At 43.1% G+C, this 19,028-nt stretch overlaps 1 protein-coding gene and 1 gene segment (V, D, J or C); both read right to left on the bottom strand.

Annotated features, from left to right (window-relative positions):
* LOC129831349 (immunoglobulin kappa light chain-like) overlaps positions 1–18,688 on the bottom strand; it is a 184,725-nt gene extending 166,037 nt beyond the window's left edge. Inside the window, exon 1 of the mRNA XM_055894686.1 lies at positions 18,624–18,688. The gene's annotated coding sequence lies outside the window, so the exon portion shown is untranslated. The remainder of the gene's footprint in view (positions 1–18,623) is intronic.
* On the bottom strand, positions 1,284–2,740 carry LOC129867586 (Ig lambda chain C region-like; the record flags this gene model as incomplete). The annotated part of the segment is given in 2 exon segments: positions 1,284–2,040; positions 2,710–2,740. Coding segments are annotated over 2 exon segments (363 nt in total), but the record flags the coding sequence as incomplete, so codon positions are not given.
* Positions 18,689–19,028: the final 340 nt, after the last annotated feature.

Below are 19,028 nucleotides of genomic sequence, written 5' to 3'. Positions count from 1 at the left end.
AGATCCATATTCATCAGGAGAGGCCTGAGAATGGTGAAACCTTAACACATACTGAGGAGCTCCTCCTGGAACCTGTTTATACCAGATTACATAATGACTTTCATCTTTGGTGATGTCACAGTGAAAGGTGGCAGTCCCCTTTGTACTGACAGTCAGTACTGAAGGTGTCTGTGTCACTGCTTTCTGGCAACTGACATCTGTGGGAATTAAATAAGACATTTCATCATACATGAATTAACAACTTTTAATGACTTTTTTTGATTCATGTTGAACATATAGTAAATTCCTTACATGTTAGAGCAGTGATGAGAGTGCAGAGTGTCCCCAGCATGTTGTCAGTGTGTGGTGTGAACGGCCCTTACTGTCCAGCTGAGAGATGAGCAGGGTTGGAGTGTGAGGAGAGGAGAGGCTGCAGGACCCACCTATAAGGAGACAGACAGGGAGGACCAGAGGGAGGGGACTTTGCAGTTAACCAATCACCAGCTGCTCTCATTGATCTACATGAGGCCCTGTCTTCATCACTGACTCATATTCTACCTCCATCAAACCATAACTGGAGATTAACATCCTATACTAGTTCTACATAGGGACAACATAATGATGAGTTATTCAATATGAGTCCCAAATGTCTCCCTAATCCTTTTATAGTGCACTACTGTTGACCAGAACCCAATGAGCCTTTGTCAAAAGTAGTGCACTGTAAAGGGAATAGAGTGCAATTAGGGACATAGTCTCAGTTTTTGTCCTCTCCCCCCCAGACACACAGTTCTGAGAGGAGATAAAATAACCTCTTAATTTACATGAAGCTATAAATAAGGGGAGGAGGGGAAGCAGGTGTTCTGAGGGAGAAAGGGAGAAACACATCACTGCCTGTAACTCAGTGTCAGATCTAGAACACGTCCCTGGTGAATGACTCTGATAACTAGAAATATTAGATATGAAACTATCAGCTGGTCTTTGGGTGGGACTGAAACCAGTGGTCTACAGACAGCTGTTCCTGTTGTTTACTTAGTCATGGATGGATGTCAGTGGGAGACTAAGTGAAGACCAGACCTATACAGTTGTAATAATGCTGAAATGATACTGAGTCCAACATCCAATGTTAATACTAGAGCACAGTCAACTGTTAGGTCATCTCTGGTTGGTCAGAATCCTTGTTATGATAATAAACCTGGTAAGGATTCTGGGCTCTTCTGTCTTGGTTGAATTTAAACAGTCATTCTCCAGATTCACCCTCATTTAGTGCTGCTAACACTGATGTTCATCAACATGCTCAAATACAAACACGTGTTCTTTAGAATGTTCTTTATTTAATATCCACAATACAGCAAAGCTCTAACTATTCCTCTATTATACATTAGTAATTCAACTCATTTCACAATAGTAGAGAGGTATAGTCATCATGACAGTGTTTCAGATGTAATGTTTTAGAGAACATGATGCTGGTACAGTGAATGCATCAATAGTAACTTGTCATGAGAAACAACCCTCAACAACTATTTGACATCACATTGGTTATTGTCATACTATTCACTGCTGCATTCAGACTTCAGCCCAATATCATCCATGTTGTTAAGATTTTAACTTCTATATTTAACAGCAAAGCAAGGATCAAAACACAACTTAAACATTCTAACAAAATAACAGCTTCACTCGCTGTGAAGCTATAACAAACTACCAGTTGTATTGATTGTCTGAAACTATTGATTTACAGACTACAACTAGTCTTTCTGATCTCTTTCTCGGAGAATGTTGACCCCAATGACACTTTACATGTGAACACCAGGTCCTTGTCCCAGTCTGCAGTCTGAATGGTCAGATAGCTGCTGATCTTGAAGGTTTTGTCTGGTTGCTGCTCAGCAGGGCTGGTAGAAACATCTTCTGTCACTGATTCACTGTTAGACATCCAGCTGACATCTGCCAACCCCTTGGACTTCTGAGACAGGTTACTAGTCAGACACACCAGTGTTGCTCTGCTGGACTTGAGGTCTTCAGTGGATGGAGGGAACAGGGTCACAGCAGGTGTAGCCAGATCTCCATCTGTAGAAAGTAGTCAACGGATGGGATGAGAAGAAAACACAATGGATAACTGTTTATATTTCAGTACATGTTGGTATCATTACCAATACACCCTGCATTAAGAGCAATTAAATAGAGAACTGCTCTTCATGATGTTTACAATGATACTGATAGAAGGAATCATACGCTGTTAGGGTGTTATTTTCCATGGAGCAGAGAGACAGAGACAAGTCAGGATACATCATTTATAATATTACTTCACAGTCCTGGAAGACTAAAATGCTAAAAGATGAATGAAATGTGCACATTGTTCAAATAAAATACAAATAATTGAGAAATAAATGTGATTGTTTAAATGTATATGCTGAGAATTTGATCTGGATGAAACCCTTTGAGATGAAATATCTCCTTTACATTGAGTTATATAGACAACAGAAACACAAGATATTCATGATAAAACATGAGCAGAGCAGACCAACCAGAGACATTAACACAGTCATCAAAATGTTTCTGGACCTACATTTTTTTTTTAATAATTTACAAACAACAGAAAGGATTTAAGCAGGTGCAAAATATTAAGTCAGTAAATATAGTTAACATTTTATGAATTAAAACATAAAACATATCTGACCAACACTATATTAGAAACAAAACATATTCAGTAGATTAAAACATTAGAAGGGTACTCACCAGTAACAATGAGCTTGGTTCCTGGTCCGAATACCACAGTGATTCAGTTTGTATACACGGCCGTACAATAACCTCCTCACTCTCTCTACTGAGAGGACAGGAACTGAAACATCCATTCAGACAGAGCTTCACTCTCACTACTGAGAGGACAGGAACTGAAACATCCCATTCAGACAGAGCTTCACTCTCTCTACTGAGAGGACAGGAACTGAAACATCCCATTCAGACAGAGCTTCACTCTCTCTACTGAGAAGACAGGAACTGAAACATCCCATTCAGACAGCTTCACTCTCTCTACTGAGAGGACAGGAACTGAAACATCCCATTCAGACAGAGCTTCACTCTCTCTACTGAGAGGACAGGAACTGAAACATCCCATTCAGACAGAGCTTCACTCTCACTACTGAGAGGACAGGAACTGAAACATCCCATTCAGACAGAGCTTTACTCTCTCTACTGAGAGGACAGGAACTGAAACATCCATTCAGACAGAGCCTCACTCTCTCTACTGAGAGGACAGGAACTGAAACATCCCATTCAGACAGAGCTTCACTCTCACTACAAACATCTCAGGCTTTTCTAGAGTTCCTCTCTATGAAGTAACAGTATATAGAATAGCATCATATTCTGCTGTTTGTGTCTGGTTCTTTTGAATCCATCAGTTAACAGTCCCCAGGTTACAGTCCATAGTGGCCTTCTCTATTATCAACAGTCCCCAGGTTACAGTTTATAGTGGCCGTCTCTATTATCAACAGTCCCCAGGTTACAGTCCATAGTAGCCGTCTCTCCTATCAACAGTCCCCAGGTTACTGTCCAGAGTGCCCGTCTCTATTATCAACAGTCCCCAGGTTACAGTCCAGAGTGCCCGTCTCTATTATCAACAGTCCCCAGGTTACAGTCCAGAGTGCCCGCCTCTATTATCAACAGTCCCCAGGTTACAGTCCAGAGTGCCCGTCTCTATTATCAACAGTCCCCAGGTTACAGTCCATAGTGGCCGTCTCTATTATCAACAGTCCCCAGGTTACAGTCCATAGTGGCCGTCTCTATTATCAACAGTCCCCAGGTTACAGTCCATAGTGGCCGTCTCTATTATCAACAGACCCCAGGTTACAGTGCATAGTGGCCGTCTCTATTATCAACAGACCCCAGGTTACAGTCCATAGTGGCCGTCTCTATTATCAACAGTTCCCAGGTTACAGTCCAGAGTGGCCTTCTCTATTATCAACAGACCCCAGGATACAGTCCATAGTGGCCGTCTCTATTATCAACAGTTCCCAGGTTACAGTCCAGAGTGGCCGTCTCTATTATCAACAGACCCCAGGTTACAGTCCATAGTGGCCGTCTCTATTATCAACAGTTCCCAGGTTACAGTCCAGAGTGGCCGTCTCTATTATCAACAGTCCCCAGGTTACAGTCCATAGTGGCCGTCTCTATTATCAACAGTCTCCAGGTTACAGTCCAGAGTGTCCGTCTCTATTATCAACAGTCCCCAGGTTACAGTCCATAGTGGCCGTCTCTATTATCAACAGTCACCAGGTTACAGTCCATAGTGGCCATCTCTATTATCAACAGGCCCCAGGTTACAGTCCAGAGTGGCCGTCTCTATTATCAACAGTCCCCAGGTTACAGTCCATAGTGGCCATCTCTATTATCAACAGTCACCAGGTTACAGTCCATAGTGGCCATCTCTATTATCAACAGTCACCAGGTTACAGTCCATAGTGGCCATCTCTATTATCAACAGTCCCCAGGTTACAGTCCAAATTGGCCATCTCTATTATCAACAGTCCCCAGGTTACAGTCCAGAGTGGCCGTCTCTACTATCAACAGTCCCCAGGTTACAGTCCAGAGTGGCCGTCTCTATTATCAACAGTCCCCAGGTTACAGTCCATAGTAGCCGTCTCTATTATCAACAGTCCCCAGGTTACAGTCCATAGTGGCCGTCTCTATCATCAACAGTCCCCAGGTTACAGTCCAGAGTGGCCGTCTCTCCTATCAACAGTCCCCAGGTTACAGTCCAGAGTGGCCGTCTCTACTATCAACAGTCCCCAGGTTACAGTCCAGAGTGGCCGTCTCTATTATCAACAGTCCCCAGGTTACAGTCCAGAGTGGCCGTCTCTCCTATCAACAGTCCCCAGGTTACAGTCCAGAGTGGCCGTCTCTATCATCAACAGTCCCCAGGTTACAGTCCAGAGTGGCCGTCTCTATTATCAACAGTCCCCAGGTTACAGTCCATAGTAGCCGTCTCTCCTATCAACAGTCCCCAGGTTACAGTCCATAGTAGCCGTCTCTTCTATCAACAGTCCCCAGGTTACTGTCCAGAGTGCCCGTCTCTATTATCAACAGTCCCCAGGTTACAGAGTGGCCGTGTCTCCTTTCCTCACTGTCACAACAGGAGGCTTCTGTGTCACCACAATCACACCACTGACACCTGGGAAATAAGAAGATGACATGTAGTAAAGAGAAACATACAGACTCATTATCAATAAACCAGGAAGTAAAACCTCCAGGAAGTCAGACTCCTTACATGTTTGAGCAGTGATGAGAGTGCAGAGTGTCCCCAGCATGTTGTCAGTGTGTTTTGTGAACGGCCCTTTCTGTCCAGCTGAGAGATGAGCAGGGTTGGAGTGTGAGGAGAGGAGAGGCTGCAGGACCCACCTATAAGGAGACAGACAGGGAGGAGCAGAGGGAGGGGCATCTACAGTTAACCTATCACCAAGCCAGGGAGGACCAGAGGGAGGGGCCTCTATATCTCACCCTATCAGCTTCAGAGAAGATGGACTTCTGATTAATTTAAATGACCGTAACTATTAAATTATCAAAAATATATATATTTTATATTGGACTAACAAAAACCATGTGTGATCATTTTGGTTACACTGAAAAGAGCAGTATTTGTTTCATGTGAGTTGTGTTAGTAAGTTTCCTTAAAATCAGCATGTCATAATATAGATAATAATAACATAATGATAATAATATCTGGACCTGATAGTGGGGTTCTGAACTAACAGTACATCACTAAATGACTGTTGATGTAATATGTCTCTACTGTAAACCAGGGGACTGACTATCATGGAGGTTATCTGATACATGGAGTCTTCTGTTAGGACTGAACCTTCTGGAATATCACTTTATCATTCATGCTTTGTGACAACTAGGTGTAATTGTTAATGACAACATTCTAGTAAATGTGTGAAGGGTTTTGTGTAAAACACAAGCATGGAATGTTCTCCTACTGCAGACACACTGGTTCAGGGTGACTTGACATTCAGTTAGTGTCTATATTCAGAACATCTGAAAGCAGAAGTGAGTGTGTTTGGTGAGGAGGTTTTTGTCATGGTGTATATCACTGTGATACATGCTCTTTAACAGAGTTGTCCCATATATTACAGTAATACACTGCTGAGTCTGTCTCCTCCACATTGTTAATAATCAAACGATAATCTGATTTAGACTGATGATCAGATGTGAATTTAGGAGAGGAGAAACCAGAACCATATTTTACAGAGCTCCAACCAGTGTGGTACCATCTTAACATGTACTGAGGGACTCCTCCTGGAACCTGTTTATACTAACGAACATTATCCTGAGCAGTCCCCAGGTTACAGTCCATAGTGGCCGTCTCTCCTTTCCTCACTGTCACAACAGGAGGCTTCTGTGTCACCACAGTCACACCACTGACAACTGGGAAATAAGAAGATGACATGTAGTAAATAGAAACATACAGACTAATTATGAATAAAACAGGAAGTAAAACCTCCAGGAAGTCAGACTCCTTACATGTTAGAGCAGTGATGAGAGTGCAGAGTGTCCCCAGCATGTTGTCAGTGTCTGGTGTGAACGGCCCTTACTGTCCAGCTGAGAGATGAGCAGGGTTGGAGTGTGAGGAGAGGAGAGGCTGCAGAACCCACCTATAAGGAGACAGACAGGGAGGAGCAGAGGGAGGGGCCTCTACAGTTAACCTATCACCAAGCCATGTAGGACCCAGAGAGAGGGGCCTCTGCAATTAACCTATCACCAGCTACTCTCATAGTTGATTGACGTGTCTGGGGCTTAACAGATTTACACAGTTCTAATAATACTATTATAATGATTGATCTTTACTCTAAGCACACTGACCTAAAAGTCACTTTAAATGTGTCCCAACTATTTAACTTCTTGTGGCTGCAGGGGCAGTATTGAGTAGCTTGGATGAAAGGTGCACATTAGTGCCCAGAGTAAACGGCCTGCTCCTCAGTAATAGTTGCTAATATATGCATATTATTATTCGTATTGGATAGAAAACACTCTAAAGTTTCTAAAACTGTTTGAATTATGTCTGTGAGTATAACAGAACTCATATGGCAGGCAAAAACTTGAGAAAAAATCCAAACAGGAAGTGGAAATTCTGAGGCTCGTCGATTTTCAACCAAGATCCCATTGAAATCACAGCGAGATATGAATGAGTATTCACTTCCTACGGCTTCCACTAGATGTCAACAGTCTGTAGAACGTTGTCTGATAACTCTACTGTGAAGGGGGGCCTAATGAGAAGAGAATTAGTCAGGTCTGCCATGAGGTGACCATGCTTTGACCATGCGCGTTCACATGAGAGGGATCTCTGTTCCATCGCTCATCTGAAGTCTGAAGTCAATGTATTTTTCCGGTTGGAACATTATTCAAGATGTATGTTAACAACATTCTAGATTGATTCAATACATCGTTTCACATGTTTCTACTGACTGTTACGGAACTTTTGGACATATCGTCAGCTTTTAGGGAACGCGCTTCGTGACTTTGGAATTGTTTACCAAAAGCGCTAACAAAAGTAGCTAATTGGACATAAATAACGGACATTATCGAACAAATCAAGCATTTCTTGTGGACCTGGGATTCCTGGGAGTGCAATCTGATGAAGATCATCAAAGGTAAGGGAATATTTATCATGTAATTTCTGGTTTCTGTTGACTCCAACATGGTGGCTAATTTGATTATTTTGTTCTGAGTGCCGTCTCAGATTATTGCATGGTTTGATTTTTCCGTAAAGTTTTTTTGAAATCTGACACAGCGGTTGCATTAAGGAGAGGTATATCAATAATTCCATGTGTATGACTTGTATTATCATCTACATTTATGATGAGTATTTCTGTTGAATCGATGTGGCTATGCAAAATCACTGGATGTTTTTGGAACTAGTGAACGTAACACATCAATGTAAACTCAGATTTTTTTATTTAAATATGAACTTTATCAAACAAAACATACATGTATTGTGTAACATGAAGTCTTATGAGTGTCATCTGATGAAGATCATCAAAGGTTAGTGATTCATTTTATCTCTATTTGTGCTTTTTGTGACTCCTCTCTTTGGCTGGAAAAATGACTGTGTTTGTCTGTGATTTGGCGGTGACCTAACATAATCGTTTGTGGTGCTTTCGCTGTAAAGCCTTTTTGAAATCGGACACTTTGGTGGGATTAACAACAAGATTACCTTTAAAATGATATGAGACACATGTATGTTTGAGGAATTCTAATTATGAGAGTTCTGTTGTTTGAATTTGGCGCCCTGCACTTTCACTGGCTGTTGTCATATCGATCCCGTTAACGGGATTGCAGCCATAAAAAGTTTTAAGCAAATGGGCAGTATGAAAAACTAACTCAAATATATTTGTTCTGCTTTTGACTCTGCACCATCCTCTAACCCTACCCTCATCACAGCTCCATTATATAATCTATGATGTTTATATCCTCCGTTATATAATCCATGATGTTTATATTAATCACCACATATCCTCCACCCTCCTCCATTATATAATCCATGATGTTTATATTAATCACCACATATCCTCTACCCTCCTCCATTATATAATCCATGATGTTTATATTAATCATCACATATCCTCTTCCCTCCTCCATTATATAATCCATGATGTTTATATTAATCACCACATATCCTCTACCCTCCTCCATTATATAATCCATGATGTTTATATTAATCACCACATATCCTCTACCCTCCATTATATAATCCATGATGTTTATATTAATCACCACATATCCTCTACCCTCCATTATATAATCCATGATGTTTATATTAATCACCACATATCCTCTACCCTCCTCCATTATATAATCCATGATGTTTATAATAATCACCACATATCCTCTTCCCTCCTCCATTATATAATCCATGATGTTTATATTAATCACCACATATCCTCTACCCTCCTCCATTATATAATCCATGATGTTTATATTAATCACCACATATCCTCTACCCTCCTCCATTATATCATCTATGATGTTTATATTAATCACCACATATCCTCTATCCTCCTCCATTATATAATCCATGATGTTTATATTAATCACCACATATCCTCTACCCTCCTCCATTATATAATCCATGATGTTTATATTAATCACCACATATCCTCTACCCTCCTCCATTATATAATCCATGATGTTTATATTAATCACTACATATCCTCTACCCTCCTCCATTATATAATCCATGATGCTTATTTTAATCACCACATATCCTCTACCCTCCTCCATTATATAATCCATGATGTTTATATTAATCCCCACATATCCTCTACCCTCCTCAATTATATAATCCAATATGTTTATATTTAATCGTTCACCACAGAGGTCCCCCCTCAGAGCAGGTCTAGAACAATGAGTATCTCAGTCCCCCCCAGAGCAGGTATATGAAGTGCCTGGGGATGCCAATATAGTGCACTACTTTTTACCAGAGCCCATTGTCCTTTATAGGGCCCTTGTCAAAAGTAGTGCACAGTAAAGGGAATAAAGTGCCATTTGGGACGTATTCTCAGTTTCAGTTCTCTGGGCACCTGCAGACCCCCCCCCCCCCCCCCATCTTATTTACATGAAGCTATAAATAAGGAGAGGGGAGGGGAAGCAGGTGTGTCCTGTGGGAGAACGCCTTGGTTTCATGCATGTTAACATTAGAAGCCTCCTCCCTAAGTTTGTTTTATTCACTGCCCTAGCACACTCTGCCAAACCGGATGTCTTAGCCATGTCTGAATCCTGGCTCAGGAAGACCACCAAAACCCTGAAATTTCCATCCCTAACTATAACATTTTCCAACAAGATAGAATTGCAGATGGGGGCGGTGTTGCAATCTACTGCAGAGATAGCCTGCAGAGCTCTGTCTTACTATCCAGGTCTGTACCCAAACAATTTGAGCTTCTACTTCATCCACCTCTCCAGAAACAAGTCTCTCACCGTTGCCGCTTGCTATAGACCACCCTCTGCCCCCAGCTTTGCCCTGGACTCCATATGTGAACTGATTGCCCCCTATCTATCTTCAGAGCTCGTGCTTCTAAGTGACCAAACTGGGACATGCTTAACACCCCGGCCATCCTACAATCTAAACTTGATGCCCTCAATCTCACACAAATTATCAATCAACCTACCAGGTACCACCCCAAATCCGTAAACATGGGCACCCTCATAGATATCATCCTAACCAACTTGCCCTCTAAATACACCTCTGCTGTTCTCAACCAAGAGCTCAGCGATCACTGCCTCATTGCCTGCATCCGTAATGGGTCTGCGGTCAAACGACCACCCCTTGTCACTGTCAAACGCTCCCTAAAACACTTCAGCGAGCAGGCCTTTCTAATCGACCTGGCCCGTGTACCCTGGAAGGATGTTGACCTCATCCCGCCAGTAGAGGATGCCTGGTCATTCTTTAAAAGTGCCTTCCTCACCATCTTAAATAAGCACGCCCCTTTCAAAAAATGTAGAACCAGGAACAGATATAGCCCTTGGTTCTCTCCAGACCTGACTGCCCTTGACCAGCACAAAAACATCCTGTGGCGTTCTGCATTAGCATCGAATAGCCCCCGTGATATGCAACATTTCAGGGAAGTTAGGAACCAATATACACAGGCAGTTAGGAAAGCTAAGGCTAGCTTTTTCAAGCAGAAATGTGCATCCTGTAGCACAAACTCAAAAAGGTTCTGGTACACTGTAAAGTCTATGGAGAATAAGAGCACCTCCTCCCAGCTGCCCACTGCACTGAGGCTAGGAAACACTGTCACCACCGATAAATCTTCTATAATTGAAAATTTCAATAAGCATTTTTCTACGGCTGGCCATGCTTTCCACCTGGCTACCCCTACTCTGGTCAACAGCCCTGCACTCCCCACAGCAACTCGCCCAAGCATCCCCCATTTCTCTTTCACCCAAATCCAGATAGCTGATGTTCTGAAAGAGCTGCAAAATCTGGACCATTAATCATTTCAAATCAAATCAAATTGATTTATATAGCCCTTCTTACATCAGCTGATATCTCAAAGTGGTGTACAGAAACCCAGCCTAAAACCCCAAACAGCAAGCAATGCAGGTGTAGAAGCACGGTGGCTAGGAAAAACTCCCTAGAAAGGCCAAAACCTAGGAAGAAACCTAGAGAGGAACCAGGCTATGAGGGGTGGCCAGTCCTCTTCTGGCTGTGCCGGGTGGAGATTATAACAGAACATGGCCAAGATGTTCAAATGTTCATAAATGACCAGCATGGTCAAATAATAATACTCACAGTAGTTGTCGAGGGTGCAGCAAGTCAGCACCTCAGGAGAAATGTCAGTTGGCTTTTCATAGCCGATCATTAAGAGTATATCTACCGCTCCTGCGATCTCTAGATAGTTGAAAACAGCAGGTCTGGGACAGGTAGCACGTCCGGTGAACAGGTCAGGGTTCCATAGCCGCAGGCAGAACAGTTGAAACTGGAGCAGCAGCACGTCCAGGTGGACTGGGGACAGTAAGGAGTCATAATGCCAGGTAGTCCTGAGGCATGGTCCTAGGGCTCAGGTCCTCCGAGAGAGAGAAAGAAAGAGAGAAAGAGAGAATTAGAGAGAGCATACTTAAATTCACACAGGACACCGGATAAGACAGGAGAAGTACTCCAGATATAACAAACTGACCCTAGCCCCCCGACACATAAACTACTGCAGCATAAATACTGGAGGCTGAGACAGGAGGGGTCAGGAGACACTGTGGCCCCATCCGATAATACCCCCGGACAGGGCCAAACAGGAAGGATATAACCCCACCCACTTCGCCAAACCACAGCCCCCACACCACTAGAGGGATATCTTCAACCACCAACTTACCATCCTGAGACAAGGCCGAGTATAGCCCACAAAGATCTCCGCCACAGCACAACCCAAGGGGGGGCGCCAACCCAGACAGGAAGATCACGTCAGTGACTCAACCCCTCCTAGGGACGGCATGAAAGAGCACCAGTAAGCCAGTGACTCAGCCCCTGTAATAGGGTTAGAGGCAGAGAATCCCAGTGGAGAGAGGGGAACGGCCAGGCAGACAGCAACGGCGGTTCGTTGCTCCAGAGCCTTTCCGTTCACCTTCACACTCCTGGGCCAGACTACACTCAATCATATGACCCACTGAAGAGATGAGTCTTCAGTAAAGACTTAAAAGTTGAGACCGAGTCTGCGTCTCTCACATGGGTAGGCAGACCATTCCATAAAAATTTAGATCTATAGGAGAAAGCCCTGCCTCCAGCTGTTTGCTTAGAAATTCTAGGGACAATTAGGAGGCCTGCGTCTTGTGACCGTAGCGTACGTGTAGGTATGTACGGCAGGACCAAATCGGAAAGATAGGTAGGAGCAAGCCCATGTAATGCTTTTTAGGTTGCCAGTAAAACCTTGAAATCAGCCCTTGCCTTAACAGGAAGCCAGTGTAGGGAGGCTAGCACTGGAATAATATGATCACATTTTTTGGCTCTAGTCAGGATTCTAGCAGCCGTATTTAGCACTAACTGAAGCTTATTTAGTGCTTTATCTGGGTAGCCGGAAAGTAGAGCATTGCATTAGTCTAACCTAGAAGTAACAAAATCATGGATTAATTTTTCTGCATCATTTTTGGACAGAAAGTTTCTGATTTTTGCAATGTTACGTAGATGGAAAACGATTACACATCACATCGTAGATGGAAAACCATTACACATCAGATGGCCTAGACAATCTGGACCCTCACTTTCTAAAATTATCTGCCGAAATTGTTGCAACCCCTATTACTAGCCTGTTCAACCTCTCTTTCGTATCGTCTGAGATCCCCAAAGATTGGAAAGCTGCCGCGGTCATCCCCTTCTTCAAAGGGGGAGACACTCTACACCCAAACTGCTACAGACCTATATCTATCCTACCCTGCCTTTCTAAGGTCTTCGAAAGTCTACCAATTTAGAATCCCACCGTAACTTCTCCGCTATGCAATCTGGTTTCAGAGCTGGTCATGGGTGCACCTCAGCCACGCTCAAGGTCCTAAACGATATCATAACCACCATCGATAAGAGACATTACTGTGCAGCCGTATTCATCAACCTGGCCAAGGCTTTCGACTCTGTCAATCACCACATTCTTATTGGCAGACTCAAGAGCCTTGGTTTCTCAAATGATTCCCTTGCCTGGTTCACCAACTACTTCTCTGATAGAGTTCAGTGTGTCAAATCGGAGGGCCTGTTGTAAGGACCTCTGGCAGTCTCTATGGGGGTGCCACAGGGTTCAATTCTCGGGCCGACTCTCTTCATCAATGATGTCGCTATTGCTGCTGGTGATTCTCTGATTCACCTCTACGCAGACGACACCATTCTGTATACTTCTGGCCCTTCTTTGGACTCTGTGTTAACTAACCTCCAGACGAGTTTCAATGCCATACAACTCTCCTTCCGTGGCCTCCAACTGCTCTTAAATGCAAGTAAAACTAAATGCATGCTTTTCAACCGTTCACTGCCCGCACCTGCCCGCACGTCCAGCATCACTACTCTGGACGGTTCTGACTTAGAATATGTGGACAACTACAAATACCTAGGTGTCTGGTTAGACTGTAAACTCTCCTTCCAAACTCACATCAAGCATCTCCAATCCAAAATTAAATCTAGAATCGGCTTCCTATTTCACAACAAAGCATCCTTCACTCATGCTGCCAAACATACCCTCGTAAAACTGACCATCCTACCGATCCTAGACTTCGGCGATGTCATTTATAAAATAGCCTCCAACACTCTACTCAACAAATTGGATGCAGTCTATCACAGTGCCATCCGTTTTGTCACCAAAGCCCCGTACACTACCCACCACTGCGACCTGTACGCTCTCGTTGGCTGGCCCTCGCTTCATACTCGTCACCAAACCCACTGGCTCCAGCTCATCTACAAGTCTTTGCTAGGTAAATCTCAGCTCACTGGTCACCATAGCAGCACCCATCCGTAGCACGCACTCCAGCAGGTATATCTCACTGGTCACCCCCAAAGCCAATTCCTCCTTTGGTCGCCTTTCCGTCCAGTTCTCTGCTGCCAATGACTGGAACGAACTGCAAAAGTCACTGAAGCTGGAGACTCATATCTCCCTCACTAGCTTTAAGCACCAGCTGTCAGAGCAGCTCACAGATCACTGCACCTGTACATAGCCCATCTGTATACAGCCCATCCAATCTACCTCATACCCATACTGTATTTATTTATTTATCTTGCTCCTTTGCACCCCAGTATCTCTACTTGCACATTCATCTTCTGCACATCTACCATTCCAGTGTTTAATTGCTATATTGTAATTACTTCGCCACCATGGCCTATTTATTGCCTTACCTCCCTTATTTTACCTCATTTGCACTCACTGTATATAGACTTTTTTTGTTTTCTTTTTTTCTACTGTATTATTGACTGTATGTTTTGTTTATTCCATGTGTAACTCTGTGTTGTTGTATGTGTCGAACTGCTGTGCTTTATCTTGGCCAGGTCGCAGTTGTAAATGAGAACTTGTTCTCAACTAGCCTACCTGGTTAAATAAAGGTGAAATTAATTTTTTTAAATTAAAAGGGAACAACACATCACTGCCTGTAACTCAGTGTCAGAACTAGAACACGTCCCTGGTGAATAACTCTGATAACTAGAGATAGTAGACATGAAGGTTTTTCTGCGGTGGGACGGAAGGATGGCCCTGTGAGACTAGGTGGGACTGAAACCAGTGGTCTGACAACGCCAAACTGTGCCTGCTGTAAAGCAGGTATATCCTGAGTGATTATTAGTGGCCCTATGTCGTCCTCTGGTGGACGTTGACAGAACTGCAACCTCTGTTCTGATCACTGATGCAGAATGTGAAACAAACATACTGTAGCATGACGCAGCGCTACACTGAGTGTACAAAACATTAAGAACACCTTCCTGATATTGAGTTGAATCTTACAAGGTCATATTTCTCACTTATGCTGAAAATGATGCTGATGCCAATATCTAATGTTAATAACAGAGAACATTTAAAAAAAAATCTAATGACAGCTTCAAACCCTCAACATTGGCCTTGCATTCAAATCAAATCAAACCCCATGGTTAGCAGATGTTAATGTGAGTGTAGCGAAATGCTTGTGCTTCTAGTTCCGACCGTGCAGTAATATCTAACAAGTAATCTAACAATTCACCAACAACTACCTCATACACACAAATATGTACATATAAATATATGGATGAGCGATGGCCGTGCGGCATAGGCAAGATGCAGTAGATGGTATAGAATACAGTATATACATATGAGATGAGTAAAGTAGGATATGTAAACATAAAAGTGGAATTATTTAAAGTGACTAGTGATCCATGTATTAAAGTGGCCAATGATTTTGAGTGATTCCTGCATCCTTAGGTAAAATAGAGGCCGGTGGTATAGTCCAAAATACCTGGATGCTTCCTCAGTTTAGGATCTGTGTCATTCCAACAAACGGTGTCTATTAAAAAGGGTAACTTGGTCCAAAATAACTTTGATTTTGTCATAAATAGCACATATTCACCTTCATAAACAACGTGTTTTCCCATTTCAAGAGGTTAAATAAAGAATTTACCATAACAAAAGCCTGTTAAGTGTCAAATAAAGTAACAGGGTTGATGATTTCTTCTTAAATAATTTCACAAAAAATGTTTTATTGTTACAACATTTCCATCCTATCTATCTATGAGTAACAAGATTGACGCAATGCTCCACCTGCTCAGTTGTCCACCAAATAACACCAGAAAATGGCCAAGAACCAGCTCACCTGCTTTTACTCTATGATTTGACTATTAGATGTTCAATGTTTCTTTGAAAAAAAATATTTAAAAATTAATAGTTTCCCCGTATTAATTAAAGGTAGACTCAGCAAAATGATGTTGCCACGAGCAGCACCGGAGATATTGAGATGGGCGAGATGCAACACTTCACTCTCACACAGTAACACAAAGTATCTGCGCATGTGCACTGGTACGCTTCACACTGTGTACAGCGTAGTAGCCAGGTCATCAAAAGAGCGGAGAGGTTGAGCTTCGCGCTTCAACGCTCTTAGTTGTTGTGAGAATTGACCGACTACGCTGTTTACTTTCTGTATCTACATCATATTGCTGGTTTGAATACCAGAGCCGACAAGGTGGGGGGAAATCTGACGCTGTGCCCTTGAACAAAGCACTTAAACAAATTGCTCAATGGGCTCAGTATAATGGCGACCCTGGCCGTGATTCCACTCGCTACGGGTGTCTCAGGGGAGTTGGGATTTGCAAAAAAACACATTTCATTACACACTGTGTCTAACAGAACAAATATAAACATCCCCCAATTATTTATAACTGGCTGAGTAGAGACTATACTGAATACAAATGTCATCTAATTTAATGTACTGAACATTCGATCAATCAATCAAACATATTTTATGAAGACCTTTTTTACATCAGCAGCTGTCACAAAGTGCTTTACACTTTGTGAAAACCCATAGAACAAGCAGACGCACATTGGGCAGGAAAACCTCTCCAGAAGGAAGGAACTTGGGAACGAACCTAGAGAGGAACCTAGAAAGGAAGCAGGCTCAGAGGGAGGAACCTAGAGAGGGACCTAGAGAGGAAGCAGGCTCAGAGGGAGGAACCTATAGAGGAAGCAGGCTCAGAGGAAGGAACCTAGAGAGGAAGCAAGCTCAAAGGAAGGAACCTAGAGAGGAACCTAGAGAGGAAGCAGGCTCAGAGGGAGGAACCTAGAGAGGAAGCAGGCTCAGAGGGAGGAATCTAGAGAGGAAGCAGGCTCAGAGGAAGGAACCTAGAGAGGAAGCAGGCTCAGAGGAAGGAACCTAGAGAGGAAGCAGGCTCAGAGGAAGGAACCTAGAGAGAAAGCAGGCTCAGAGGAAGGAACCTAGAGAGGAAGCAGGCTCAGAGGAAGGAACCTAGAAAGGAACCTAGAGAGGAAGCAGGCTCAGAGAAAGGAACCTAGAGAGGAACCTAGAGAGGAAGCAAGCTCAGAGGAAGGAACCTAGAGAGGAAGCAAGCTCAGAGGGAGGAACCTAGGGAGGAAGCAGGCTCAGAGGAAGGAACCTAGAGAGGAAGCAGGCTCAGAGGAAGGAACCTAGAGAGGAACCTAGAGAGGAAGCAAGCTCAGAGGAAGGAATCTAGAGAGGAACCTAGAGAGGAACCAGGCTCAGAGGGAGGAACCTAGAGAGGAAGCAGGCTCAGAGGAAGGAACCTAGAGAGGAACCTAGAGAGGAAGCAGGCTCAGAGGGAGGAACCTAGAGAGGAGCCAGGCTCAGAAGGAGGAACCTAGAGAGGAACCAGGCTCAGAGGGAGGAACCTAGAGAGGAACCAGGCTCAGAGGGAGGAACCTGTATGGTACATAGACTGTCACCATACAGTCTATGTACCATACAGTCCATGTACCATATAGTCTACGTACCATACAGTCTATGTTACCATACAGTTTATGTACCATACAGTCTACGTACCATACAGTCTATGTTACCATACAGTCTATGTGCCATACAGTCTATGTTACCATACCGTCCATGTACCATACAGTCTATGTTACCATACAGTCTATCTGCCATACAGTCTATGTTACCATACAGTCCATGTACCATACAGTCTACGTACCATACAGTCTATGTTAGCATACAGTTTATGTACCATACAGTCTATGTACCATACAGTCTATGTTACCATACAGTCTATGTGCCATACAGTCTATGTTACCATACAGTCCATGTACCATACAGTCTATGTTACCATACAGTCTACGTACCATACAGTCTATGTTACCATACAGTCCATGTACCATACAGTATATGTACCATACAGTCTATGTTACCATACAGTCTACATACCATACAGTCTATGTTACCATACAGTCTATGTGCCATACAGTCTATGTACCATACAGTCTATGTTACCATACAGTCCATGTACCATACAGTCTATGTACCATACCGTCTATGTTACCATACAGTTTATGTACCATACAGTCTACGTACCATACAGTTTATGTACCATACAGTCTACATACAATACCGTCTATGTACCATACAGTTTATGTACCATACAGTCTACATACAATACAGTCTACGTACCATACAGTCTACATACAATACAGTCTACGTACCATACAGTCTACATACAATACAGTCTACGTACCATATAGTCTACATACAATACAGTCTACGTACCATACAGTTTATGTACCATACAGTCTACATACAATACCGTCTATGTACCATCCAGTTTTTGTACCATACAGTCTACATACAATACCGTCTATGTACCATACAGTCTATGTACCATACAGTCTCAGAGGATAAGAATTTCACTGTAACCTGTGATTACATCTGCAAGCCTATGAATGTGTGGAATACACTCATCTTATCTACTTTGTTACCTACTTTGTCCACCAGAGATTAGACCAGACCATGGTCATATGTCAAAGGCATATGGAGGTGCCCTTGATTTGCACTGAGCATTGTCGTGTTTGCACTTTTGGGACTATTGCATTAATTGATCCCATAGTACCAGGCAAGCTAAATCACGCACACAGACATACACATGTCCTGCACTGGTTGAAATAACGTTCTTATTCCAATTCACCACCTGTTCACGTGTTGTATTACTATTCTGAGACACAGACCTCCCTACCCCCTCTTTTCTCGCCTCCTCATCTTTCCCTTCACCACGGTGCAGATGCCATATTCCCAAACGAGTCAGCGAGATTCCAGTTAGGATCAACTAGGACAGGACACCTTAAGCAAGATGGCGCTTCCCCTGTCGCCAGCTAAAGTGACGCTCCGATAGTGCAATGAGTATTGAATATCTCCTAGGGAATATAGCGAGGATTCTGGATAACTCTGTGCAGCCTATTCCATCATGTTGCATTGATCTACTCTAAAGACAGAGGAAGAGCATAACTTGAATTGGAGAGTAAGATTGCCACTGGACGAATGCCAAGGTATTTGTACAGTCAGAGACAAAACCGAAAACGATGTAGCCTAAATAACGGAATCACGTCGATAAAGCAGCGCGATAAAGCAGCGGT

This window comes from Salvelinus fontinalis, chromosome 2, assembly GCF_029448725.1.
Source record: "Salvelinus fontinalis isolate EN_2023a chromosome 2, ASM2944872v1, whole genome shotgun sequence".
NCBI classification, from domain to species: Eukaryota; Metazoa; Chordata; class Actinopteri; order Salmoniformes; family Salmonidae; genus Salvelinus; species Salvelinus fontinalis.
The sequence above is the reverse complement of the archived record's forward strand: the minus strand, read 5'-3'. Positions and strand labels throughout refer to the sequence as shown.